Genomic DNA, 27,823 nt, shown 5'->3' with positions numbered 1-27,823 from the left:
TCGAGGGGGCACCTCTGCTCATGCAGGGATGCCTTTACACACATGAACCTGGACCTGGCGCTTTGGGCTGAAAGGGCTTACCATAGGGGTGGCTTACATTGACCTGGTGTAGTCGCCAGCAGTGAAAAGTGCATGCACCTTTTCCCGCAGGCGACAATGGCAGGCCTGCAGACATAGTTTGCATGGACTCCTTTGGTGGCATAATACTTGTTGCAGCCCATTGGGGACCCCTGGTGTACCAGTGCCCTGGGTACCTAAGTATCTTATATTAGCGGTTTATGGGGTACACCAGTGTGCCAATTTTCGGGTGTAAAGGGTGTACCAAAGTAACTTTCCTTCAGTATTTATGCTTAAAATGTACTTAACTTGTAACACAATTCTTGTTTTCAAACTATATATAAAAAGAAATGTTATTTTTCTAAATTTGTCTCTTGAGCGTGTGTCTCATTTATGGCCTCCGTGAGTACAACAAATGCTTAGCACTACCCTCTGAGCATAACTACTTGCCCACACTACCACAAATAGGACGTTATTGCTGTCTACTTTTGCCTCTGCAAACCCATTGGGGACCTACTGGACTCTCTGCACTGTGTACTTTTTTAGTGCACCATATAAAGAGCCAGCTTCCTACAATACTGATATTCTTCATATACATTCAACGAAGGTTAGCAAGACAAAATAAACTCAAAATGTCATGGTAACTATCTCAGTTTGGATTTGTCATTGGTTTCATGTTTTTCACTTTCACAGTAGGCAATAGTGTCTGTGATGTTTCACTCTTCGATGTTTTGTAATTCAGAAGTAGTCTGAATGGAATTCATACGGGTTAATGGTAGACTTCCTGGTAACCAATTGGGTTTAAGATTAACGAAGATATTGGAAATTACTGTTTTGTGGTTAACTTTGTACTCAATAGATTTTTCTTATTTCAGGATTTGAAAGCCAAGGTGCAGACATACTTTCTTCAAGTCCCCTGCCGGTATGTACTTGGCAGTATTGCATTCTAGGTGTTTTAAAATAGTAATGTTTTTACCTTTGAAGAAAACGAAAGTGTGATATTTTTGTGTTATCTTCCATTTAATGAATGTGTTTGGTGTAGAAAATGTTTGTTTACATGAGTTCCTTATCAGGCCCATTACTTTGTTGATTGTTACTAAATTAAACCACAAACGATCAGACTCCTGTTTGCTTTACACATGGTATTATTTTAATTTAGAAATTAATAACTTAATATGTTGATACATGCTCTGGGGCTTATTTCCTCTTAAATCAAGGTATGGCTCCTGAGGGATGAACAGCTCGTGTGTGCAGTTTTGTAATCCGGTGGGGAGGGGTGGTGGGTTGGGTGTGTGTGTGTGTGTGTGTGTACTTGCACGCTCATGTCTAGCAATTCTTGGAGAGCACTCAGTGTCATGCAGCAAAAGTGGTTCATTTATGGATATTCATTAAAATAATGTTTGATGCTGATAGTCTGATAGAGACATCTAGTTGCAGATTCCTTACCTTAGAGTTACGCCAGGTGTCAGTCTGGATCTGGAGATTTTTCTCGAGCAGTACCCCTGCGTGCCGTTATGTGGCGTTGATCCGCTCCGCTCCGCTTCACTGGTCGGTGTCGGCCGTGCCGGATATGAAGTTGCGGGTCCTATATAGCCACCACCCCGGCATGCTGATGTAAGTTATTTTCTTTCCATGCCAGCCAGCGCTGATATGAAGAAAGAGCTACCCCTCCGTTGTTTTTTGACTGGTGTTTTTTTGACTTTGTTGTAGCTTTTTTGAGTATTTCTACTCCTGGGGCGTCGAGGGATTTCTTTGCTCAAGCCCTGTGGATCCTGTCATTGGGCGATGTCCGTGACGGATCTGCACCCCATGTGCCTTTTGTGTCTGGAACATGACCACAACCCGAAGTCGTGCTCCAACTACAGGCCCATGATTCCAAAGGCTTTGGGAAGTGGTCCCTAAAGCTAATGGTGGCCCGGCACGTGGCTCCACATAAGTCTCGGTCTTGGTCGAGAGGAAGGTCTCAGGATTGGTTGCCGAGAACCCCTCTTTGTCATCCCACTACAAGTCTTCGGAACAGTGGGTAAGTCTAGGCATATAAAGAAGTCGAAGGATGTAAAAAGTTCCTTGACATTATCTTGTCCGTGGGCCAACAAGGGAGTGGAAGTATTGTTGATCTAGGCCTCCCTCTGCAGAGCCTGCATCCGAGCTGACTCCGTGTCTGCCCGAGGGTCCGGGTGCTGGAGCGACCCACCCCCAACTTCAGGAGTTATGAGAGGCCATGCCACCTCATTTTTGGGCAGTCTAACTCTGCTGGCACACCTTTGGGCCCTGCAGATTTAAAAGGGCCCCCCTCGGGTTCCACGTCTTCAGCCTCGGCTCCCAGTGGCACCCATTTATCCATTCCTGAATCCGGACCTGCGCTGGAACTCCCTCTTCCTTCAAATGAAGTAAAAGCCAATTTGCTTGTGGAAATCTTCAAGCCTAGTCCCTCTACTTCTGAACCTCTTATCATTTAGTGAGTCAGTAGTTGATTCTATCTTGTCAGCTTGGTCTAAGCACTTCTGGGCCTAGTCTGCTAGCTGTCCTATTGCCAAGTGCCATAGACATCCTCTGAGGACTCAGACTTTTTGACACAGTACCCTACACCTGAGAGCTATGGGTCCCGTCTCCACTTGCAAGATTAATACACATTCCTTCTCTACGGCTCCTCTGGGAGTTCATGCAGTGTTCAAGATTGTCTTTTCTTTAGGGATTTTGACTCCTGCCTTCTGGCCTTATACTTCCACACCCTTTAGGAGGTGGCACAAGAGGTTATAGTGGTATTACTGGAGGATCTCTGAGTGTCCTTTGCACAGACTTTCCAGGATGTGCACAACACAGCCAATCAAATCTTAGATTCAATTCTGGATTCCACAGACTTGTTTGCTCATTCGGTGGGACCCAGTGTTGTTATCTACAGGCATGCCAGGTTGCACTCTACTGTAGTCTCAGGAATATCCAGGCATCTTTGATGGATATACTCTTTGATCGGGTCTGTGTGTTTTTTTTTTGTATTACTGAAATTTAAGGCTACCCTGGCAACACTCCCTTCTCCTGGGTCAAGACTTGCCAGATTGTGAGTTCAACCAGCAGTACTGGAAATTTTTAAGGTTACACCAGGAGCCTCCGCTTCCATCAGCATCAACAGTCACAGCATGTCGAGCAGTCCCAGCCAAACGTTAGGTCCTTTTAATGAAAGAAGTAGTCTGATTTGGACAAGAGCAGCAATAATTTACCTCCTCCTTCGCACCTGACACTACTACAGAACTACTGAAGTTTGCCTTTCGGTCAACATGAGTGCCCAGTATGGGTTGAATTATCACCATTTCTTGTCCCACTTAAGTTCGACAACCTTTATCCTGCACATTGTTCAAGCTGTCTATGAATTGCCCTTTCTGGATGCTCCTTACCTCATACCTTTTCAAATGTCCAGATCCATTGTCCTTGCTAAGCTGCATGAGTTTGGGGAGTGTGGAGACACAATCCTCTGAACATGGAGACAAGAGTTCTTGGCTGTAGATCAAAGGTGCAATCAAAATATGGAGCTTCTTGGAGTAAGGCAGTTTCAATGCCTATCCTATGATAAACATGCAAAGGTAACTAAGGCAAACTACATTTCCCAGGACGTCGTGGCACTCTCTTGAGATTTGCAGCGATAGAGGGGAGTTTGATCTTTTGGGTACAAATTCTTTGTGTTTAATGGTGTTCCTTGCTAGGCAATCGATTCAGTAGTTGCTGCAGCCAGAACTAGTGTTGCTAGGAGTAGGACTTCATTGCACTTTCGTGTCAGAGTGATTCAGTGCACAGAGAAGTATGCTGGATAATTTATATATTAAGCAAAAATCAATCAATCAATCAAATACATTTCTTAAGCGCACTACTCACCCGGTAGGGTCTCAAGGCACTGTGGGGAGGGGGGTTACTGCTCAAAAAGCCATGTTTTGAGGTGCTTTCTGAAGGTTAGGAGGTCCTGGGTCTTGCATAGTTTGGTGGGGAAGGGAGTTCCAGGTTTTGGCAGTGAGGTGGGAGAAGGATCTGCCGCCGGAGGTGGTGCGTTGGATGCGCGGGACTGTAGCGAGGTCGGTGGAGCCGAACTGTCGAGTTGGTATGTGGAAGTTGATTCCTTCGCTGAGGTAGGCCAGTCCAGTGTCGTGGAGGGCTTTGTGAGCGTGGACAAGGATTTTGAAAATGATCCTTTTGTTGATGGGCAACCAGTGTAGAGATCTGAGGTGGGTGGAGATGTCTTTGTGGCGAGGGAGGTTGAGGATGAGACGTGCGGCTGCGTTCTGGATTTGCTGGAGTTTTCTCTGAAGCTTGGCTGTGGTCCCTGCGTAGAGTGTTGCCGTAGTCCAGTCTGCTGCTTATGAGGGCGTGGGTGACTGTTCTTGTTTCTAAAGGAATCCATTTGAAAGTCTTGCGTAGCATGCGAAGGGTGTTGAAGCAGGAGGATGATATGGCGTTGATTTGCTGAGACAGGGAGAAAGATTAGTCCAGTATGACGCCAAGATTGCGTGCGTGCGTGGGTGGTGGGTGTTGGGGGTGGTCCGAGGGTGGTGGGCCACCAAGAGTCATTCCATGCAGTCTTTTTGGGACCGAAGATGATGATCTCTGTTTTGTCTGAGTTCAATTTGAGGTGGCTTGCTGTCATCCAGTTGGCGATGTCGAGGAGTCCGCCGTGCATGATATTCTTGGCGGTAGCTGGGTTACTAGTGGGGGAGATGATGAGCTGGGTGTCGTCAGCGTATGAAATGATGGTGAGGCCGTGGGGGCGGAGGATGTTGGAGAGAGGAGCCATGTAGATGTTGAAAAGGATGGGGCTGTGGGAGGATCCGTGGGGACCCCACAGTTGATCTTGGTGGCTGTAGACTGGAAAGGAGGGAGGCGAACTCTTTGGGTTCTTTCGTAGAGGAAGGAGGTGAGCCAGACCAGGGCTATGTGGCGAAGTCTGGCGTTGGAAAGGCGTTTGCGGAGGGTTTGGTGGCATACAGTGTCTAAAGCTGCAGAGAGGTCTAGGAGGATGAGGGCGACGGTCTCGCCCTTGTCCAATCTGGTCCTCATGTCGTCTGTGCAGGCGATGAGGACAGTCTCTGTGCTGTGTTTTTTGCGGAATCCAGACTGGGAGACGTTGAGTATGTTGTTGTCTTCTAGGAAGCTAGACAGTTGTACGCTTACTATCTTCTCCACGACCTTTGCCGGGAAGGGGAGAAGAGAGATGGGACGGTAGTTTGTGAGGTCTTCAGGGTCTTCCTTGGGTTTTTTGAGAAGAGCGTTGACTTTGGCGTGTTTCCAAATATCTGTGAAGGTTGCGGTGTCGAAGGAACTGTTGATGATGGCCCAGAGCAGGGGTGCGATGATTTGGCTGGCCTTGTTGAAGATGTGGTGGGGGCAAAGTTCTGTTGGGAAGCCTGAGTGGATGGAGCTCATGTTTTTGCCGATTTCTTTGTCGTTGGTGGGGGTCCAGGTGTTCAGTAGGTTGGTGCGGCAGGGTGTTGTGGTGTTGGTTGTATCGGTGGTGGTGATGGTGGGTGCTGATGATGTGAAGCTGTCATGTATGTCTGCGATTGTGCGGTGGAAGTAGTTGGAGAGGGAGTTGCAGAGTTCTTGGGAGTGTGGAGGGTCGATGGTGCAGGATTTGGTGAGTTCTTTGATGGTGGCAAAAAGTTCCTTGCTGTTGTGTGTGTTGTTGTCTAAGTGTTCTTTGTAGAAGGACCGTTTGGTGGTCCGGATGAGTTGGTGGTGTTTGCACATGGCTGTTTTGAGGGCAGAAAAATTGCTCATTGAGGGTTCTTGGCGCCAGGCTTTCTCAATGTTCGGCATTCTCGTTTGGAAGACTGATGTTCTGTGGTGAACCAGGGGGTGGTCTTGATGGTGCGGGTGTTCTTGTTTGTTTTCAAAGGGGCGAGGGAGTCTTCCCAAGTTTCTAGCCACCGTGTGAGGTTGAGGGCGGCAGTGTTGAGGTCGATGGTGTTGGGAGGTGGAGCTTGTGAGAGGTTGGAGATCAGGTGTTCTTTGGAGATCTTGTTCCACTTGCGGCAGGGGGTAGGGTGTTGGTGGGTTTCAGGAAGGAGAAGTGGACGCAGTGGTGGTCAGTTCAGTGTAGTTCGGTGGTGTGAGTGAAGGTGATGTGGCTAGTGGAGGTGAAGATGGCGTCTAGCGTGTGTCCGGCTGAGTGGGTGGGTGAGGTGACGAGTTGCTTTAAGGATTTAAAGTATGATGTGAAATTATGCTGGAGTCGCCTTGTCTGGGATTTCCAACTCTAGACTAAGTGATCTTGTTTAGAATTGCAAACTCTGTACCGGTGTCTTCTTGTTGAGGATGCAAAATATAAACCGAAGGCACCTTGTGTAGCATTACGAACGCAATACTGAAGGCCCCCTTTTTGTGTTCTGAACTATTCTGCAGACTTAGTTTACTTAACTTCATTCGCATACGGTGTTGAATTAATACCATCGTTGGGTAAATGAATGCATATGGCTAGAAATGAAAAGCAAAATGTTAATATGTATTTGTTATGATGCAGATGAAAAAGTATGTGTTAGGGATTATTTATATCCCAGATTTAACTTCCAACGTGTTGAAAGTACTTAGAGGTACCACAATATATATTGTAGTTCAGTTTCTTCTGCGTGGTATTTCTAATGGTTATTCCTCTCTTTCCGACTCTTGTAAATTATAGAGTTGTCAGCACCTTCAGAGAGTGGGTATGCAGAGAATATTATGAGGTATATCAAATTACAGAATAGGACCAGTAAATTATCATCTTGCAGACCAAACCCTAAAAAAGTGATTGCTTGTTGTAGATAGCTATGTCCATTCAGGGCAGATTGAGGCTGGAAGGAAGAACAGGTGAAGTGAAGATGTCCAGTGTTACTCTTTTCCCATTCCCTTTCATCTGATCCACTGCTGACCGCCATACAAATACCTTACACTGTTATCAGTGGATTCAGGGAGATGAGGATATGAGCATTGCACCTTTTGGATCCAAATTGCGAAGTTAGTATAACCTTGACATCACGCCAGATTTGATGAATAATTCTCCAGTCCTCTCCAGGAATTTGTTGATTTAGATCAAGAAGGGTGCTTCCGGAATAATCCCAAAAGCAGATCTGGGGTTGGGGATTTACTCCCATTATGTCCTGTTCCCAAAAAAGCAGAGAGGCGTGCAACTGATTCTGGTCCTTGGAGCACTGAATAAGGGGAAATTCAAAATGGTACTCCTGTTGATTCTTCTTAACTTGGACCATGGGACTGGATAGTGTCCTCGAACTTGCAGTATGTATACTTTCATGTACCAATGCTGCAGGCCCATAGGAAATATCTATGTTTTGTGATGGACTTACATGAACGAACCCCTTGGGTGTATACAAAGGTCATGTCGGTGGTCACAGTCCATCCTAGCAGGGCAGGAGTGCACACCTCTCCATACCTCAGTCATTTGTTGTTGAAGGTGTCTTCAACAACCAACAGAGCACAATGTAACTACTTTTAGACTTATTGATGGAGAAGCCAAAATTCATGTCTCACTTTCAACCCACACAGAGGTTACCCTTCATTTGAACCATCTTATACACAGTTGTTTTGAAAGTTTTTGTGCTACCCCCTCCTCCAAAGGGAGTTCAAGACATGTATGCTATGATCACAATGTTTCAGGCAAAAGGTGTTCTTCCAGCTTTGAACATTCTAAGACTCTTAGGTGTGTTATACCCTTGCATCCTGTTTGTGCTCTTTGCTTGTTTGCACATTCTGTCCTTTATGTGGAACTTAAGCCTGAAACAGTGCAGCATTGGAGGTGCCTCACAGACAAGATCTGCATTTTCAGGGAGACCTCTTGAGACTTACAGATTTAGATGAAAGGCGCCAATCTTATGTGCAGCAGTCGATTTTGTCGTCTTCTGCCAGTGACCACTGAAGTATCATCCCTTGGCTGGTGGGATCAATTGGACAGAGTGGAAATCTGGGGTCTCTGATCCCCATCAGAGAACAACTGCCACATAATCCTGGTGGAGCTGCGTGCCATTCGTGGCTCTCAAGGGATTTCTGCCATTAATTAAAGGCAAATTGATGCAGACATGACAAGACCTCACCATTTTCTACCACAACAGGCAGTGTGGTATGGGCTTCTGTGCTCTCTGTTGGGAGGCATTGAGGTTGTGGCACTGACTAGGGCTCAACTAGATTTCCTGACCATGTCTCTTAGTACAGTCCCTCTACTTCAGGGCAAACAAGCTCAGCAGCACCATCTTGCCAACTACGCGTGACGTCTGCACCCAGAGATGGTTCTAGAACTCTTTGGTCATAAATTAGTTACTAGATGGTTGTGTAAACCACCTCTGAAAACACTCTGAGGCCACTATTTTGCACACTTCACTTTCTGTCTCGAGGGAACAGGTACTACCTTCAGTGGCCTTCTGCACTTGTTTCCACTCTGATCCCATGTGTTCTGAGGAAAGTAAGGTGGGAATGAGTACAGGTCATTGTGGTGAACCCAGATTGGGTTTGGATTGTCTCGTACTCACAATTTCTGACCCTGCGTTTTCACCTTTCACTGCAGCTTCCTTTTTGGGAGAACCTTCTTTCCCAGCAAAAAGTCAAAAAGGTACTTCACCTGAACCTTCACAATCTATACCTTTGTGCCTACAGATTGAGCAGAACCAGCTGAGAGGTGTTGATCTTCCATCAAAAGTAGTGTATGTCATTTTGGCTGTTCACCACCCTTTCACCAAGCCCAACAATTCAGAATGCTGAGCTTGATTCATTTTGATCGACCTAGAAATGACGTTTTCTGATTATTTGTTTTTCTCAGGCTACGCAAAGTTTTGCCATGGTCACAGTGAAAGGTTACTTAGCTGCTTCTTTTGGCCTTTTTTTCATTTGCCAGATCAGACGTCATTATTAAAATCATAGGTTTTCTCAAATGTGGCATCGTGAAATGGTATTGAACTATCTGATCTGTGCACCATTTGAGCCACTCTTTAGCTGCACGCTTCAGCTTCTAGCTCTGAAAACTGTTTGTCATTACTTCTTCATGTCATTTTAGTGTGCTTTAGGCTTTGTTGGATCAACCTTCATATGCAACCTTTTTCCCTGACGAACTGGATGTTTGTTCCCAGGTCTCCCTTCATCCAAAAGTGGTGTAGGGCTTCTCTCCACCACTTCCATCTGAGAAAAAGGAGAGATTACACTGCTTGGGCCAACAACATACCCCTAGCCTCTATATTGAGAGGAGTGAGAAGTACCACATTTATGTTCAGCTGTTCGTGGATTTTGCCATTGCCAGGAATAGAAGAATGGCACAGAGGAGAATCTTACCTCAAGGATTGTTCTCTGCATCAACTGTTTTATGCCCTGGCCAAAAAAGAGCCTCCGAGACTGGGTTCAGTGAGCAAGTGGGCAAACACTTGCTGTTAGCGCTCCTGTACCTTCCAACTGGCCAACATCTAGCCCTCCTTGTACACCCTGTGGGATGAAATTTCTTAGGAGCTGACATGGTGTACCCAGTATGGTGATGCACCCCCGAAATTTCATGGCGTTCAGCCCCGGACTGAGGAAACCCCATTATGTTGGGCACAGTGCTTGGGTGAGCCAAAGACAGTAAACCACAGCTCAATGGTGGTGCGAGGTCAGGCCTTGGCGTGGTGGTTGCTGTCATGCCGATTGCGACCTGGTTTCTGGTAAGAGAAATGGTGACTGGTGGCAGGCAGCTTTCAGTGGGATTGTGAGACGGAGGCTTAAACAATGATGGGAGCTGAGGTGATCCAAACTATTGTACACTAATGCTCAACCGTGCAGGCAATCTTGAATAGGGTAGAATGGACAAATATACTAAGGTGATTGTCCCCATGGTGGTAGGTTTAGTAGACTCAGCAACTGTGCCCAGTGGAAATGCAGAGCCCCATAGGAATGACCCTGCCTCCACAGATCTGATTCTTAAAGCAATTTGGACTTCTGGGCTGGCAAGACCCTCACAACACAGTCCTGTTGGTGGAGGGTTGTGTCTCTGTTCTGGAGGACCCAGTCTGCGACCTCACAATCTTTTTGATTCCTGGTGGATCAGGCACACTGCTTCCTTAATTTGAGGCTACTGGTTGGGGCTCCTCCAAGACCTTTAACTGTCAGATTCATAAACCATAATGACTGGGGTTTGATCCCTGGAATTGCAATGGAAAAGGGAGAGGTGCACTTTGAGGTAAAAAGAACTATACTGTTCCCAGACTACATCGGAGAGGTCCAGAAACAGAGAAAGTTGTTCTAGTGTGTCAGACTCAAGCTTTGGGCAGTGGGATTAAAATAGGTGTTTCTGTACCCAGCCAAGATGACAGTCTTTTTCCGCGATAAGAAACATTTCTTCTGCATCCAGAACAGGCCTGGACCTGGCTGAAGAACGACAACTTTATATACAGAGCAGTAATTTGTAGCAGGAAGTTGACAAAGCTGCCTGACACAAATCTTAAGGAGCAAAGCTGGAGACACATAGCATCCCGAACAGTGTGGTGAAAAAAGTCTTAGGGGAAACAGACACTCCCCAGCACCTCAGACTTGATAAGTAAGCCAGTTGCTCGAAAAAGGACTCGGAGGAATCTGATTAAATACCATAGTATAAGATGATATCTGGCACAGTGTCAAGCAAGCTCATGAGCACTCTACAAGGAAAGTATAAAAACAATACAAATGGCTGGTGCCCCTGATGTGTTAATAGGTGGTGCACTGCATTACAGTCAATGTGCAACTTGTATGGGACAATTTGAAAGTAATGTTGGAAATCTTGTTTATGGTTACAATTTTTCTGTTTTGCTTGAGGGTGACGGGAAAGTTGGGTCCTGCAAGCACACAGGATAAAGGACATTATCAACAGATGCTTTACGTTTCAGATGTGAAGAATGGGAGGAGGGTGGACATTTCGTTAATGATCTTAATAAGTTATTCATTAGCCGACTATGATAAGTAATTGACATTGTTCCCTAGTGACACACAGCACAACATTTCATAATTTACTTACCATTCGAAAGCAGCGGATGTGACACCGACTCAGTAGGGTCCACTTAGAATTATCATATGGAATTTAAGGGTTATTGTATAAGATTAATATAAGAACGGTCCTTAAAACAATGTAGGGATATGGAGTAAATATGGTGCCTCTGAAGGAGAGTCAGCTGATGGACAAAAAGTGCTTTTTTCTAGTTTGACAGCGGTTCGCTGTAGCAACCCATAGAGGCTTTGCGAGGGAATCCTAAGAAATGCACCCCTTCTCAGTACAACAGCTGGTGTGACTCAGGGGCTTGTGTGTGTGAATGCTCCTTCATGATTGATCATTACCAGCCTGCGGAGCCTGGGGTCCTTCCTTGTACAGCTTCCGGAGGGTTGCCTGATAATAGATTTCTTTCTCATGCCAGATACGATGCTACCCTCAGGGAAAAATGTGTGGTTCCTGGCTCGGAATCTGTCAGGCCATGCCCCTGTGGAATTAGGCAAGGATGGTACATGGAAGACATATAGGATGAGTGCATATGGTGCCTGTGAGATCCAGGGATCACAAAGTGCATCTCGGAGGGAGTTAAGAACTATTTTACTCTAAAAGGCAATTCCTTTGACTGTAGGCAGACCCTTTGGGAGACCTATAATGCATATATGTGGGTATGAAGTATAAGCCATTATGCTGAAGAGCAACAGGTTGGCAGAGCTGTCCCTGATGGACACTTTCCTGCTGTCACTGGAGACTTAGTAGATTGCGTCAATGGATGCTGAGATGAACTGCAACATCACATCACAAAAATGATTAGATAATGCTTGGCTCGACTCACAGAGCTGTATTTACCAATGGAGTAATAATAAAGCCAGCAAATTAGTACACCAGCTATGCCGTAGAGATGAGCCTTGCAAACACAATCCCCAGACACTACACCCATAGGAATGTATAATGACAAGTAACAGACAAGTACCTCAGGCCTCTGCAGCAATTTATGAATGCCTATGATCCAATATAAACCTAATGGCACTTGTTGCACTGCAGGAGCTCTTATGGGATGTCCCTGCCTGTTGTAGACAAAGAATGTTTGTTCCTGTAGAAGGAGACTGTCAAGGATGAGTTCTCCTCTGCTTACCCATTGATTCAAAATAGAAAGGCACCAGGTCCCAATTGCCTCCCTGCCAAATTCTTACGGCAAAGAAGACCATTCTCCCACATAAATCAATGTTAGATGAGACATGGGAGCAAGGACAGTTACCACCTGGCCTGCGGCTGGCCAACTGTGTTATTCTACTGAAATCTGATAAAGCCCTAGTTTCACTCGCAAATCTTGAAGCCAAAATAATTGCCAAAGCCCTAACCACATGTCAGATTATAATGATCGGTTTGGCGGTACATCAGACCAGTGTGACTTTATGACCCCCTCGGGCTCTCCTAATGATAGATTTTGAAAAGGTGTTCAATTCAGTGGGATGGAATTACCTGTTTGAACGTCTTTACAAAATTGATTTTGTCCCTAAATTCATTGGGTTGTATATAGCAACTGTGAGAAGGTGGTTCTGACCATATAATCCGCCTGGATGTTTTGCTATTTGGTCACGTGGTTTTTAACCTTTTACAGTTGGGGAGCCTCTTAACCTGTGATTCACCCACAGTAAACTCATGGTAAAATGAACTGTGCATGTTTACCTCCAGTGCCTACCTATTAAGACCAGGTTACTGCGACGCAGCAAAGAGGCACGGGGCTGGTTACACATGAACACGTGCGCACATGTGAGGGCTGTGCATAGGAGACTCCTGTTGTGCGCAGCCCAGGAACTGTGGTGCACTGGTAGACTGGTGCAGAAGGGACTATGAGTGTATGGTGACCTAGAATAGGCCTTATAATGTGGGTGTACACATGTGGGGAAAGGCAGTGTGTGTTACTGTTTTGACTGTAATAACACTCTGTAGAAGTCTAGCTTAGTTTGTAGTGGGTACCTTGGGTACTTACACCTTATACCAGGTCCAGTTATCCCTTAGTAGTGAAATGTAGTAGTGTGCTAGCAGCTTAGGCTGATAGACGCAGCTGTAGCAGAGCAGCTTAGGCTGAACTAGGAGACATGCAAAGCTCCTGCAATACCACTATAGTTGCACAGTACTTATACACAAGTACTCAGTGTTACCAAAAATAAAGGTAGTTTATTTTAGTGACACAAGGCCAAAAATATCTTAGAGGCAATACTCCTTCTTAGGTAAGTATTATACACAATATATACACTAGACACCAAAATAAGGTGAGTAATTAGACATAGGATAGTGCAAACAATAGAAAATACCATAGAATGCAATAGGAAGAAATAGGTCTAGGGGCAACCCAAACCATATACTAAGAAAGTGGAATGCAAATCACAAATTCCCCCCTAGATAAGTGTAGCATGTAGAGAATCACTGGGAGAGTAAGAAAATTACAAAGGTGAGTAAAATAGGAAAGTAGGAGTAAAGTACTGCAAGTTTCCTTAGGACACACTACAAGTCGTGATTAGAGTTATTGCAAGAACCAAGCAAGACTGCAAGCAACCAATGGTGATTCCTGGACCTGAAGACCTGTAAAGAGAGAAGACTAAGTCCAGAAGTCTCAGAAGATTCCAGGAACGACAGGAGCCCCTGCTAACCTAGAAGATGATGCAAAAGAGGAGTCTACGGTTGGAAGAAGACTGCAGAAGAGCACCACGGAAGATGGCTGCGGGTTCCTGCGTGATGCAAAGGATGTCCCACGTGGAGATGTTGGATGCAGGCAAGTTGCAGCGCTGGATTCGTCTAACAAACCTTGGTTCAAGCGATGTCGTGGATTGCGTCAAAGTAGTGCTGCCTGGACCCAGGAGGGACCTGGGGGCCCCAACTCGAACTGAGGAGGCAGAGGGGGCTCCCAACACTGGAGGGAACCCACAGATGACCTGCCAGCACCCACGGAGGTCCCAGGACACGGAGACAAAGAAGGTGCAAATTGCGGTTGTTGCAGCACAACAAAAGAAGGTCCCCGGAGAGGAGTCCAAGAGTACCGGTCGTCATCTTAGAAGGTGCCTGCTGGAGCAGGGAAGTGACTGTCACGCCACAGGAGATTTCTTCGGTCTTTCTGGTGCAGGGTGAAGACAGGGAGACCCCAGAGCGTGCACACTGTCGAAACTGTTGCAGTTGGTGGCTGGAGTTGACTTTGCAGAGTCGAAGTAGACCTTCTGGATACTTTGTTGCAGTTACAGCAGTTCCTGGAGCAGTCTGTGGTTGATCCGAGGTCAGAGGATGAAGCAGTAGTTGCAAAGGATTCCTGATGGAAACTTGCAAGTAGAATCTGAAGAGAAACCCACAGGAGAGACCCTAAATAGCCCTGAGAGGGGGATTGGCTACATAACCAGGTATGCACATATCAGGAGGAGTCGCTGCCGTCACCTGCTGGCACTGTCCACTCAGAGGCCTCCATAGTGCCCCCACACCTTGGAAAACAAGATGGCTGAAGTCTGGGACACACTGGAGGAGCTCTGGGCACCACCCCTGGGGTGGTGATGGACACAGGAGTGGTCACTCCCCTTTCCTTTGTGCAGTTTCACACCAGAGCAGGGACTGGGGTTCCCTGATCCGGTGTAGACTGGCTTATGCAAGGAGAGCACCATCTGTGCCCTTCAAAGCATTTCCAGAGGCTCTGGGAGGCTACCCCTCCCAAGCATGTGACACCTATTTCCAAAGGGAGAGGGTGTAACACCCCCCTCCCAAAGGAAATGCGTTGTTCTGCCTTCCTGGGACTGAGCTGCTCAGCCCCAGGAGGGCAGAATCTTGTCTGTGAGGTGGCAGCAGCTGTAACTGCAGTGGAAGTCTGAGAGCTTGTTTGGCTGTACTGGGGCTCCATGGTGGAGTCCCCCGGATGCATGGAATTGGCTCCTCAATACCATATTTGGAATGTGGGGACAATTCCATGATCTTAGACACCTTACATCGCCATATTCGGAGTTACCATTGTGAAGCTACATATAGGTGTTGACCTATATGTAGTGCACATATATAATGGGGTCCCCGCACTCAGAAAGTCAGTGGATTTGGCACTGGACAGTGTGGGGGCACCTTTGCTTGTGCAAGGGTCCCTCACACTTAGTAACTTTGCACTTAGCCTTCAGTAAATAATGGGTAGACATATAGGTGACTTATAAGTTACCTAAGTGCAGTAAAAATGGCTGAGAAATAGTGTTGCACTATTTCACGCAGGCTGCAGTGGCAGCCCTGTGAAAGGGTTTGTCTGAGCTCCTTATGGGTGGCAAAATAAATGCTGCAGCCCATAAGGATCTTCTGGAACCCCAATGCCCTGGCTACCATACCATATACTAGGGACTTATAAGGGGGGGTCCACTGTGCCAATTGGAATTGGTAAATGAAGTCACTAGCCTGTAGTGACTAATTTGGAAGCAGAGAGAGCATAAGCCCTGAGGTTCTGGTTAGCAAAGCCTCAATGACACAGTTAAGCACTACTGACACCACACACATTAGGCCACAAACTATGAGCACTGGGTCCTGACTAGCAGGATCCCAGTGAGACAGGCAAAACACACTGACAAATAGGGTTTTATCTATGAGCACTGGGGTCCTGGCAGGCAGGATCCCAGTGACACAGTAAAAACACACTGACACACGCTCACAAACAGGCCAAGAGTGTGGGTAACCATGCTAGAAAGAGGCTATTTTCTCACACACTCCATTACACTCCTGTGGGAAAGGCTGAACTAGGGGGCATCTCTGGCTCCCGATGGTCCACAGACTTCAGAGTTGCACCAATGTACACTGTAACCTGTGTGAAAAGAACACTACTGTGGAGTCCACATGCATATCTATAGGGCCTATGTCTTATTTCTCTGACTCCGCTCAGGATCAGAGCCCTGGCCTTTTTTGACCCTGCTAGGCTGGGTTTATTACTTCTCTGTCCAGCTGCTGGAACAACTGCCTCACTTATCAAGCAAAGCAATTAAAGGTGTGCTTAAGTCAGCTCTGGAGGAGGAAGGTATTTTGTGAATTGCACTGCATCAGACAGCCAGCTGTTAACCTGTGCCAGAAGAGGACCTACCCTTGGCCACTCAACAAAGGAGGGAGTCGAGACCTCTGGAGCCAAACCAGAGGGGAAGACTCCTGTGATGATTTGCTGGGGGAAGGCCCTGGCAGTGATGTCTACGATGTCATGTGACTCTTGGGTGACGCCATTTTGATCTATCCCAGAGGACTGTGCAGGGAGGTTGAGACAGGAGTGGAGAGGTGATGTGGCACATCGTGATATGCCAGGATCGCAGCCCTACTGGACACTCCCACCTCCACGTAAAACGTCCTGTGCAGGGTTATGCTTTTCTGAAGAACACTGGGACTGGAGGCTAGCGCCATGGACAGTTGAAAGGAAGAATCCCCTGAGTGCCCACTGGATCAAGGACTGTGCTTCTGATGACCCCAGGACCAGTTGGGAGAAGGACCGGGCTCTGACCAAAGAGAGGCCCAAAGAAGATCAAAGTGAAATGCTGGTGCAGGGAGCCAGTGGAGTTTGGTGGTCAGGAGGCCTACAAAAAAGTGATCCAGGTGGCTAGGGCTCACCACCAGAAGTAAAAGGAGCTCAATGTCATCAAAATTGGCCCAACAGGGCCCGAATTATGACTGTTTAAACTTTGGTAACCTTTGACCTAATTCCAAAGGTGAATCGCGTGGGGTTGAACCGCCATATTTGATTTCAGCCTCGGGGTGGGTCAGGGCCCGGAAGCTGTCCTCAAAAAGAAGAAGCTATAGGGGGAAGCGCCATAATGCTCTCCTGCGATATCAGGAAGGGGCCCAGGACCCCATCCCTGAGCCCCATGATGTTAGGAGGTGTGGGGATGCTGTTGCGCTTCCCCCTGTGGTAGTGAGGGGTTCCAGGACCCCATCCCTGGCCCTGAAGATGAGGAGGGCAGGGGAGAGCCATTGCACTCCCCGCATTGCCAGTGAGGGGCCTAGGACCTTATGCCTGGGCCTCGGGAATGCTGCTGGGATAGGGCAGCGCTTTTGCTCTCCCCCCTCCCCCCACAAAGGAAGGGGACGCAGGACCCAACCCAGAGGCTCGAGAAGCAGTGGTGGCCCGTCCTTTAGGGTGGAGGGGCCACGCCCCCCCCCCACCTTTTGCCACTCATGAAGAGTGTCGGTCTGCCTGTCAGACACACTTCATTTTCAGCTCGGCCAGCCAGGAGTGAGCCATGCGCGAATTGCACAGACTCCTGGCTGCCTGAGCTGAACTTTGCTGGGCTGAGGAGGTCACATCTCCTATGGGAGTGACCTTCTCGGCTCAGCAAAGGTGCCTCGAGGTCCTCCCCTGGGTGATGAGGAAAGCGTCACCCATTGACAGTCGCCCTGGGCGCTTCAGGTTTAAGCCCTCTCACTGACCCCATCCCACTCTGTGACGAGGCTGGGACTGCTGCCTTCCCTCATTGGCTGACCTTAAGGCAGCAGTCCCAACCTGCCTAGAACCTGGAGGCTGAAGGTAAGTGTGTGTGTGTGTGTGTGATGTTTTAAATTGAATGTTTGGTGCGTGCGTGCATGTTTGAGTTTTATGAGTGTTGTTAATGGATGTGCGTGCATGTGTGTGTGAAAGAATGAGTGTGTGTGATCTTTTAAAATGAATGTTTGGTGCATGCGTGCATATTTGAATGTTATGAGTCTTAATGGTTGTGCGTGCGTGTGTGAAAGCATGAGTGTGTGATGTTTTAAAATGAATGTTTCGTGCGTGCATGTTTGAATGGTATGAGTGTTGTTAATGGATGTGCGTGCGTGTCTGTGTGTGAAAGAATGTGTGTGTGTGTGTGTGCTTCCCGCCCGCCCCCCTCCCTCCTAAAGCTGCTGGCCGCCACTGTCGAGAAGGACAGGGAAGTGCCGCCACACTCCCCCATAGCACTGCAGAAGCAGCCTGTCTGGCCCGCTAGAGCGTGCAGGCCAAGAAGAGCTGTCAGCTCCTGCGGCTGCACACAGGAGTGCCGGGAGCCGGCTAGGGGCATCCTGGGGTAGGCTCTTCAGACTGTCCTGCTACAAGGTATCAATGCAGGGTGCCGAACCAAAGAGGCATGGTGCAAGGCTGCTTGAAGAGAGCCAGCGAGAGTGGAAAGGGTTGGGTTTCCCGAGCCACCCTTCAAGGAAGGAAGTCTACACACAAGGTGTCCGAGTGGGACCAGACAACCCTAAGGAAATAAAACCATGGGGCAACACTGTGTGAATAACATTAAACGGATGCGGCTCTCCCCAGCGCGGCAGGGAGGCCGCTGTTTTAATATGCGTAGAATGCACCAAGTAGCGCCCCATAATGCCTTACAGGGCTTGGCCCCATTCCTACCTAAAAATCGTTCGTTCTCAGCCTGTGGTGACCCCAGTGGGATGGGGTCACCATCAAAGGAAAGCGAATGGACAGGGGGAGCTACAAGAGCAGTGCAGCTTCCCGCCATAGGAAGTTCCACGTCCTCAGCCTAGGTTGAGTTTTGCTATGTTTTTAAGCACTCCCCAGGCAGGAGCTTTCGCTTTTCAGCTGGGAGTGATGCTCCCCCTAGGGGGAAAGTAAATGGCTACAGGGTTGTGCCCTAAAAACATGCTGTGTGCCTTTTCATGTGGAGAGACACCCTCTAGGGGTGAGAGAAGGTAATTGCTCCTTGATGACTTTGCTAGTGGTGTCTTTTAGGGATTATTTTAAAAGTGATTATGCTACAAACACCCTCTAGGGGTGGAAGTTCCCAATTGCATGTGGTTGTAATTATAAAGGTGATGCCCACCAGTGGTTGTATTGGAATTGCATTATTTCTGTTGAATCCACAAATGTGTGAGACATGTCTAAAACATATTCTTGCAATTGCTTTATTTGAAGCATGAGACTGACCGCCACTCATGAGCAAAGTATATGTTTTATTGCCAGTATTAAGTGCTCTCACCCCAAGTTATACTTAAATATTTCATTGGAATACAAGTAACTGCAAATGTACTTACAACAACTTGTGTATATTTGTAAATTGTTGCACAGTTTTGAGTAGTGTGTGTATGTAATAAATGTACTTTTTCCTTTTTCAAAAGAAAAAGCACAGACTGGACAATCATTTATTGAGTGTTATTATTCTGTACTTCTGTTACTAGCCCACACCTCCTCCCTTAAGTAGGCCTTGGCCTGCTCTGCTTCGGTACCCTGTGAGAGTCAAGCTCTACAATGGGGTGTTTGGTTCCCAGTGGAGGACAAATGGGGACCCATTACTTGTGCGTACAGGCCACAGACCTAATGACCCATTGTCAGCTACTTTACATGAAGCTGCATGACACAGTCAGATCAAGGGCATAGTATCCTATTCCTTCCCAGTCCTTAGGGGGACTCGTCAGTTATACCCACTGTCACCTCTGATTTTAGCCATTGCTATTGAGTTAATGGCAGAGTGGATCAGAAGAGATACTCTTGTGTAGGTTGTGAGTTCACACCACTGTCGGCAGATATGTTGGCACTATATGCAAAGGAACGATGGATTAAACCCAGATCTGTGACTGGGAGTGAGTGTTTGACAATGTTCAGCATTCCGTCCATCACTTGTTGTTTTTGCTTTGTCGCCCTAACTGGGAAGGGTATGCCCAGACGTGGGTCCCGTGCTTCCCATGCCACTGGATTCAAGCTAGCCTGGCTGATGGGGGGTGAAACCCTGAAACCGGTCCCAGGATGCTTCTTTCCGGTCCAGTGAGGACCTGGCTTGGCAGTTCGGGCTGGACTGTTCCCATGAGGAACAGGGTCAAGACTGATTTGCATATGGCTGGGTCCAAACTGGGGTGGCATGTTGAGCAAAAGAACGATGGATTAAACCCAGATCTGTGACTTGGGGTGAGTGTTTGACAATGTTCCGCATTCCGTCCATCACTTGTTGTTTTTACTATATGCTGACAGCCTAATTATATTGCTCCAAGAGCCCAAGTGGCCTGGATCAAGAGCAATGCAAATCCTTGATTTATACCACATATATTCCAGACTGAAAATTAATGTTGGAAAATCCATGGTGTATCAATGAGACACACAAACTAGGATTTACTGTGCACATTTAACTTGACTGTAGCATAGGTGGATAGGTAATGTGTGGAGGGTTGTATGATGGAAGCACGCATGCCTTAACAACGCGGTTGGAATAACGATCGTGTTGTTTCCATGCATGCCTTTACAACGAATTTTCGTTATAAAAGCATGCCTAGTAAAGGCATGTGTGGAAACTGCATGCAAAGCGGTATGCATAGTTCTATCATACCACCCCCACACCTGCGCTGAGGCCCAAAACTACCCCCACCCCTAATACGTAAACTACCCTTACCTCTCCCACCTGCCCTAAAAAAACAAACTATCCCAACACCCCCACCCTTACCCTATAAAATAAAGTTCCCCGACCCCCAACCCCCCAAAACCTGAACAAAAACTGTCCAGACCCCGCCACCCTATTAAAGTAAACTACCCCGACATGCGCCCCAAAATAAAACTATCCCGACTCCCCACCCTTAAAAATAAACTACCCTGACCCCCCCACCCGGAGCCCTAAAATAAATACTATCCCCACCCCTAAAAATAAACTACCCGACCCCCCCACCTGCCCTGAGCCCTAAAAAACTACCATGACCCCCCACCCCCAAAACCTATAAAAACGAAACTACCATGACATCCTCCACCTACCCTGAGCCGTAAAACTTTGCCCCCTAGTAAGTAAACTACCACGAGCCCGCCCCACCCACCCTAAGCCCTAAAAAAATTAAACTAATAAACTATTCCGACCCCCCAACCCCAGCCCATAAGAAATAAAATACCCCCAAAAAATAATCCACCCTGAGATGTAAAAAAATAAAATGCCCCAACTCCATCCCTAAAAACTAAAGCTAAAGTACCATGACACCCCCACCCACCCTAAGCCCTAAATATGCCCCACTGCTAAAAACTACCCACCAACCCTGCCCCAAACCCACTTAGCTCACCCCGTCCTCTCCCGATCATCCTCTTCTCTCCTCCCTCCCTTTCTTAAACCTTCCCCACCCCTTTAAAAATCAACTACGCCGCCGTCCACCCTAAATAAAAAAAAAAATACCCAACTCCCTCCACTCCTGCCCCTAAAAAAATAAAATAAACCAACCCCCCCACCCTAAGCCCATAAAAAAAAATACGCAAACCTCCCACCCTGACCCTATAAAAAAAATAATAATAGCCCGCCCCCAGTGCCCCACCTCTAACCCAACCCTCACCCTCATTCCTAAAAAAAAATACCCAAACCCCTACCCATAAAAAAAATAAAAATAGCCTGTCCTTGTTCCCCCCACCCCAATCCCTTAATTCATTCCTACCCCTGCCCAACCCCACTTAACTCACCGCGTCCCCTCCTGAACAAAGCATGGCTGTTTCTGTGCCTTAACCACACATATGCTTAGTTCAGCACATGCATGGTTAAGGCACAGAAACAGCCATGCGTTGTTTAGGCAAGCGTGGTTACGCTTGCGTGTGAAACGTCCGTGTTGTTTACAACGTGTGGTTGAAAACGTTTCCTGTATGGAGTTGACACACTGCTCCCTTTACCCGTTATGGATGGATAGGGCAAACATTTTTTAAAATGGTGTACCTCTTACGTATCCTTTAGAATTTGCAATACTACCCCTGCTATTCCCCCCAGCAGTATTTTTTCTGTCTGACAGCAATGGTTTTCATTTTCTTCTGAGACTGTAAAACCCCACATATCTCAATGGGCAATTGCTATAAATTGTCAAATGATAGTAGGGTCGGGCAGACAATGTGTTGTCCTACTACTGCACATCCCAGTTACTCATGTTTAACGAATGGCTAAAGGACACAATTACAGACTCACAGTCGTACCCAAGAAATGGGCATTGCCGGGTCATACACCCACTGCATGGGCCTATATCAGATGCAGTTAGACTCCTGCTCCCCCTCCACCACAGTAGTCAAAATTTGGAGGAAGACCTACTAGACCTTGGGTGGTGTCACAGATTGATCTGGAAGACACCTCTGTGGTTGGGCACCTGGTTAGACCTGGCACCCTCTAAGCGGTGTTTGGAGCTGCATAATATAATGATGGGTACAACACTATGCTTTTTCAGGACCTGCAAACGGAATAAGACATGCCGAAAAGCTAATTATTTAGGTTTTTAACTATAACTATCACATTCACTTATGCCGCTGCTCAGCTCAGCTTGAGAAAACCCCTGCCTTTAGCCATGTTGAGAGGAAACTTTAGATAAGAGACCTTGGCAGATGGAAGGTGTTGACCCTATACAGGTTTCTTGTTAACCAGTTCCCAGACTCACTCAGCACATCACAAATGGCGTGGAAGAGGTATGTCTTCAAACATACAGATGAGTGGCTGATAGCCTGGGTGATCCCATGAGATACTGTATAATTCAACTCAAATACTAACACAGGACATATATTACATAGCAGAAACTATGGTGGTATGGTCAGGAAACGTCTGCGACATGCCTGAGATTTTGGACTCAGGTGGCTGATCTTTTTCACACAGTTTGGGTATGCCCACACATTGCACTCTACTGGAAGAGGGCACACAGAGTTCTGGATTAGGTCATGGGATGGCCATTCAGTGCCAACCCAAGCTCACTCTCCTTCATATCACCTCAGATTTGGAGGGAAATAGATTGAAGCTGTCAGTGTTGGTATGGGTACTTGCTAAAAGGAACATGGCCAAAAACAGGTGAGACAGTGAACCTCCTAGCATAGAGGAATTGGAGGAGGGAATGGACCACTGCATGACCTTTGAAATCCCTTTATATAAGGCTGCCCCTAGGAACATGCTAAGATTTGGAGGGTGTGGAGGTAATATCAAAGCACTAGAATTGAGAATGATGATGAAGTTGTATGTATGGGGATTGGGGGGGTAACTTAGATATATGAAATATGTTAGTAAACACAACATCTTGCTATTTGTTATTGGGTCTTGAATCAGAATGTATCTAAATGCCATAAAAGGTAGCAGTTGATGTGTAATTGTTATGATTCTCAAACAAGAAAATTCCATAAAATTGTTTTCTAAAACATGGAGCCTTAGAGTTCATTCCATTAAGGGCCAGGGTTGCAACAACAAGCCTTGGCCTTGTCCAGGATATTTCTGTCTTGAGTATCTGCCAGGCTACTACGTGTGCTTTTCTGTCCATCCTTTCACCAAGCATTACTTTATCCATTGTGACGGCCACTTAGCCATTCAATCCAGCAGGACTCACTAATGGAAGTCTGCTCTTCCGACTCACCTCCTTTGAGGAGGGACTGCTTTGGTGCTGATTTAAAAGATGAGGAATATATGAGTATACATATCTATCAACTGAATAAGGTTTGTAGCATGTGCTGCTGTAGAACACATATTCTGCACACTTTTGCCATGTTGTTTTGAGTGCAGACATTGCAAGCTATTTTTTCCTAGAAGTCTTCGGTCTGCAGATAATTTGTTATTCCTCCCTGAAACCCACAAAGCTCCAAAGTACAGACTCCACCTCAGATTGTGTTTTTTCCACCATTTGATTCACACATGCTTCTCAAGCTCTTGGGCCATCAAGCTACACACACTGTCCATCCATTTGACTCCAGTTACAAGAATCTATAGTTAAAGCCATGGGTGCCGTGGGGTTGGGTGCTTGGTCTGCCCTGTAGCTAAGTGGTGCACTCCACACAACATGGGCATCTCACCCCTAATGTTGGTTAACCCCCATGGTTATGCAACACTCCAAATATCCTACTATTTTTCTTTTAACAACACCAGAATACTTCTGCATGTTTTCACAGGGGGCCAAGTTGGGTAATGCGGTAGTACCACAATAGATTTTTTTTATATTTAACACTCCCCAACAAGGCCCACGGTGTCAGGGTAGATCTACCCTGCCCCCACATTCCTTATTTATTTCCTACAACACAGGGACCGAGTCCCCGTGCCATAAAATGTCAGCTGTAACATTTTCTTCACGTTGCGGCCAGTCAATTACCTTATATGTTTTTAGTGGCAGTACTATGCTTGTACCGCATAGTTATATATGCACAAAGTATGCACCTTAATATCTCTGAAACTGCAAAGCAGATTTACACCAACTCACAAAAGTGTGCTTTCTGGATCAAGATCTAACTTTTTGCTGAATTTGGTTTAAATATATGTAGTTGTTTTGGTTATATCGTTGTTCAATTCACATATTGGACGCGGTAGCAACTTTGAAGGGATTACATATCCCAGACTGCTTTGAGGCCTGAGGAGGCAGCCATTTTCCACAGCACCTGCACCCACCTGACCAGACCAACGAGCGCTATAAAGCGCGTGGGGGCACTTCACAGCACGGGAAGCGCTAGCAACTTTGAAGGGACTCTCTATCTCAGACTGCTTTGAGGCCCCAGGAGGCGGCCATTTTCCACAGCACCTGCACTCACTTGACCAGACCAACGAGTGCTATAAAGCACATGGGGGCACTTCGCAGCGCGGGACGAGCGCTGGCCGCGTCTGGGCGAAGACGTGCCAAGACAGGCCCGTCTTAGCCCGTCAGAGATCTGTAGAGGCTGGACTGGGCCCATACTCTTTAGACTTTAGCTTTTTGTTGCATATATTTGGGTTATTACTGTTGTAGGCATTTTTAGATCTTGGTAGCCTTTTCCCTAGTTATCTGTAGCATAATGGGGAAAAGGAAGGTGACCACAAGTTCCACGTCCACATCACAAACTCATTCCCGGTCCTCCATTCATAACTTTCTGGTACGCGCAGTGGATTTGGTTTCAAATGAAATTAAGTTGGCAGAGCGCCGCCTTTCTTTAGTGGTAGAGGATATTGAATCTAGGCTCCCTAGCAAGCCCTTGAGCCCTGCAGCCATATGCAACATTCGTTCTGCAAAAAATACGCAGCGGGCCCCTGTTACTCAAACCCCTTGTGTGGACCTGGAAGGGGTGGTTTCGGATAACATAGCTGGGGATGTAGATGTGAGTACTGTTGATTGTTCCGGTGTGCCAGATGTTGTGTGTGGCTCCTTTGACTCCAGCCCATTACCAAAAAGGCAAAGGAGGATGGCTAAATCAAAAATCAAATCTGACCCAAAGTCACAGCCCTTGACTCAAGATGCTCTCATTAGTTCTGTGCCTTCACACACCCCAAATGTTGACCCTTGGGCCTCGCTGAAGATTTGGTTCAACGATTTATTGGACTCTTAAGCTGCAACTAATCCTTACTCGATTAGCAACACTAGAATATAGTTTGGGTAATTTAGTCTCAATGTCGGTAAAGGACCCCTTGCAAGCATGGTCAGTAGCGTCTCAGTAGGGGGCGCTCGATTGCCCCTCTGTTAGGTGGGTGGTTGTGAGACCTAATCACCTTCTTAGAGTAGCCACACAAATCTCTACACGCTCACAGAATGGGGGTAGATAAGATAGCGCAATTGACCAGCTGGCCACTCTTCCTGTAAATTCACACACACAGGAGCTGAATCCTCAAATTGCAAATATTATTCCATCTCTTGGTTGCTAGCATGAACAACAGCAGGCTGTCCACCCACTACCCAGTACACGGTAATAAATCTGCCACCAGCCTCTTGCCCATATGTGGTCATTCTGGTTAATGTCCCTAACCTTCAAGGACCCATAAAGGAATCTACCTCAGCCCTTAAAAACAAAGTTATTTTTTGGTTAAATACAAATGTAAGCTGTAAGTGGGACCTTTTTAAAGAGATCCTGTTTGTCCCTCGGGTAGGTGGTATAGGCTCATTGAGGAGACAATCACTTGGAGAACTCGTAATTGTCAACTTGCGAGATCCGAATGTTGCCAGGGAAATTTTAGCGCTCGCTGATGCCAGTATGGTGAGTCTGAAACAGATTAGAATTATACTGTTAGTTTTTTTTTTTTATAAATATCTAGCCACGACGAGAGACGCTCAGAACACTGAGAATACCCAGACTTTCCATCAATCCCCTATATGGAGCTCAGGAAGACACTCCCTTCCAAGCCACCTTCCACTTAGCAATCACTACTTAGTTTTGAGTGAATTGGAAGAGGTGGATTGACTACCACTGGCAGCCCAAAATGAGCCCAGTAGAACTACTGGGGAGGGGAATTCGGGAGAGAAGGGACATATTGTCACCAAGCAGATTGTATCTGAAGTTAATCCACCTGTAAATGTTCAGGGGAAATGGCTGCAAAGTTAGAGGTCGAGGGTTGGCAGCTACTTATATCAAATTTTGATACTGTCTTTATGCAGGAAATCTGGGCTGTTTCAGAATTGGTTATTGGTGGCTACACTAGCTTTAGTAAGTTTGCCACCCCCTCACCTTCATGTTGCATTAAAGGGGGTCTGGTGGCCTGGTTTAAGGTCAGTCTTGGTTACAAGGTCTTACCAATAACAATGGACTCAGATGGAATTCAAGCGTTTGAAGTTCATTGGGGTGGCAAGTTAAGAATTCATCTGGTGAATTACTACAACAAAAACTTTGCATCTACTAACAACTCTTCCTTTCTTGACCTCTCTAGCTATCAGTTGTTTGGCTGATAGGACTCACAAAAGTGGCGGGCCCTTTAACGTACTTTTGGCAGAGGATTTCAATGCCAAACTGAGAGATATATCCACCTCAGTGGATTCTCCCTTCAATCCCGCTAGTAGGGAAGTGGTTCAAACAGGGCTGAACCCGAAGGGACGGCAGCTATATGCCCTCCTTCTGCTGCACGACTTGGTTATCCCCAAATCCTGCCCAGATATCACTGTGGCACCAACTTTTATGGGCCGGGGCTGCAGCTCCACCATTGATTACATATTTGTTTCCCAGAATCTCTTACCCTTGAACAATGAGCTTGAAGCAATTCCCTCAGTTTTCAGTGACCATAACCCCTTGGCGATCCAACTTAAAGTGCCCTCCCAGTCTAAACCGAGAGAACCTGATCCCAGACTAAAACTAGGGACAAAGGACAATGGTAGGAGGGTAGTTTGGCGCTTGGCAAATCTGATGTTTATTATGGACAAGGTGCAAACCTCCCCCCATCACTGCAAACATTAAGTCAAATAAGCAGTGGGGACCCTGCCATTTGCCTAACAGGTTTTGTTGAGCCCACGTCTTATATTAGGGAACTCATGAGTAGACCAATTAAAAAATGTCCCTTTGACTGGCTGCCCATGGTTTGATAGATCGTGTAGGGTAGCCAATGCCTCTCTGCGCCAGACACATAGCCAAAATCCTAGAGACAAAGCCACTGTCATTGCTTGTAGAAAGGCATATACCCAGGCGGTAAAACAGCGGAAGGCTGAAGTTAAGGAAGAGCAGTGGGAAAATATAATAGAAGCCTCTAAAAAGAAGGAATCCCAGGCTTTTTGTAGGGTAGTCAGGGCTGGCTTCTCAGATGGCAAACTGCCAGAAGCAATTACGTCGCATATCCCCCCCCGATTCTTGGGTTGGCCATTTTTTAGGTATCTATGGGTCTAACGAGGAAAGGGGTCAATCTGTACAGATAACTTTGCCCTTGAGCCCTGGTTCCCTCTTTTTAGAGAGTGAGGTCCTAAAGGCGATTCGTGACAGTCTCCCAAATAAGGCCCCCGGACCGGATGGGATATCGATGGACCTTTTCATAAAATACCCAGAGTTTTGGGCCCCTTTGTTGACCAGGATTTTTAATATGGTGTGCAGGGTTGGACCCTTATATTGTGGCAAACTTCTGTAATGGTTCCAATTTTTTTAAAAGGCAATACCCTAGACCCTAGGTGTTATTGGCCAATCTCGCTGCTCGACTCCTCAAAATTAATGGGGCGGGTGGTTTTGGAACGTTTGATCTTTTGGGTGCAGGTGAA

The 27,823-nt window shown here is 46.7% G+C and overlaps 1 protein-coding gene across 3 annotated transcripts in view; it reads left to right on the top strand.

Annotated features, from left to right (window-relative positions):
* TUBGCP6 (tubulin gamma complex component 6) overlaps positions 1–27,823 on the top strand; it is a 518,646-nt gene that overhangs the window by 302,187 nt on the left and 188,636 nt on the right. For all 3 annotated transcript variants that reach the window (XM_069229637.1, XM_069229636.1, XM_069229638.1), the window contains exon 18: positions 933–979. In XM_069229637.1, the coding sequence (XP_069085738.1) occupies positions 933–979 (47 nt within the window). The remainder of the gene's footprint in view (positions 1–932; positions 980–27,823) is intronic.

The sequence above is a fragment of the Pleurodeles waltl genome, chromosome 4_1, assembly GCF_031143425.1.
Source record: "Pleurodeles waltl isolate 20211129_DDA chromosome 4_1, aPleWal1.hap1.20221129, whole genome shotgun sequence".
In the NCBI taxonomy this organism is placed as follows: Eukaryota; Metazoa; Chordata; class Amphibia; order Caudata; family Salamandridae; genus Pleurodeles; species Pleurodeles waltl.
This window is presented reverse-complemented; position numbering and strand designations above follow the sequence as displayed.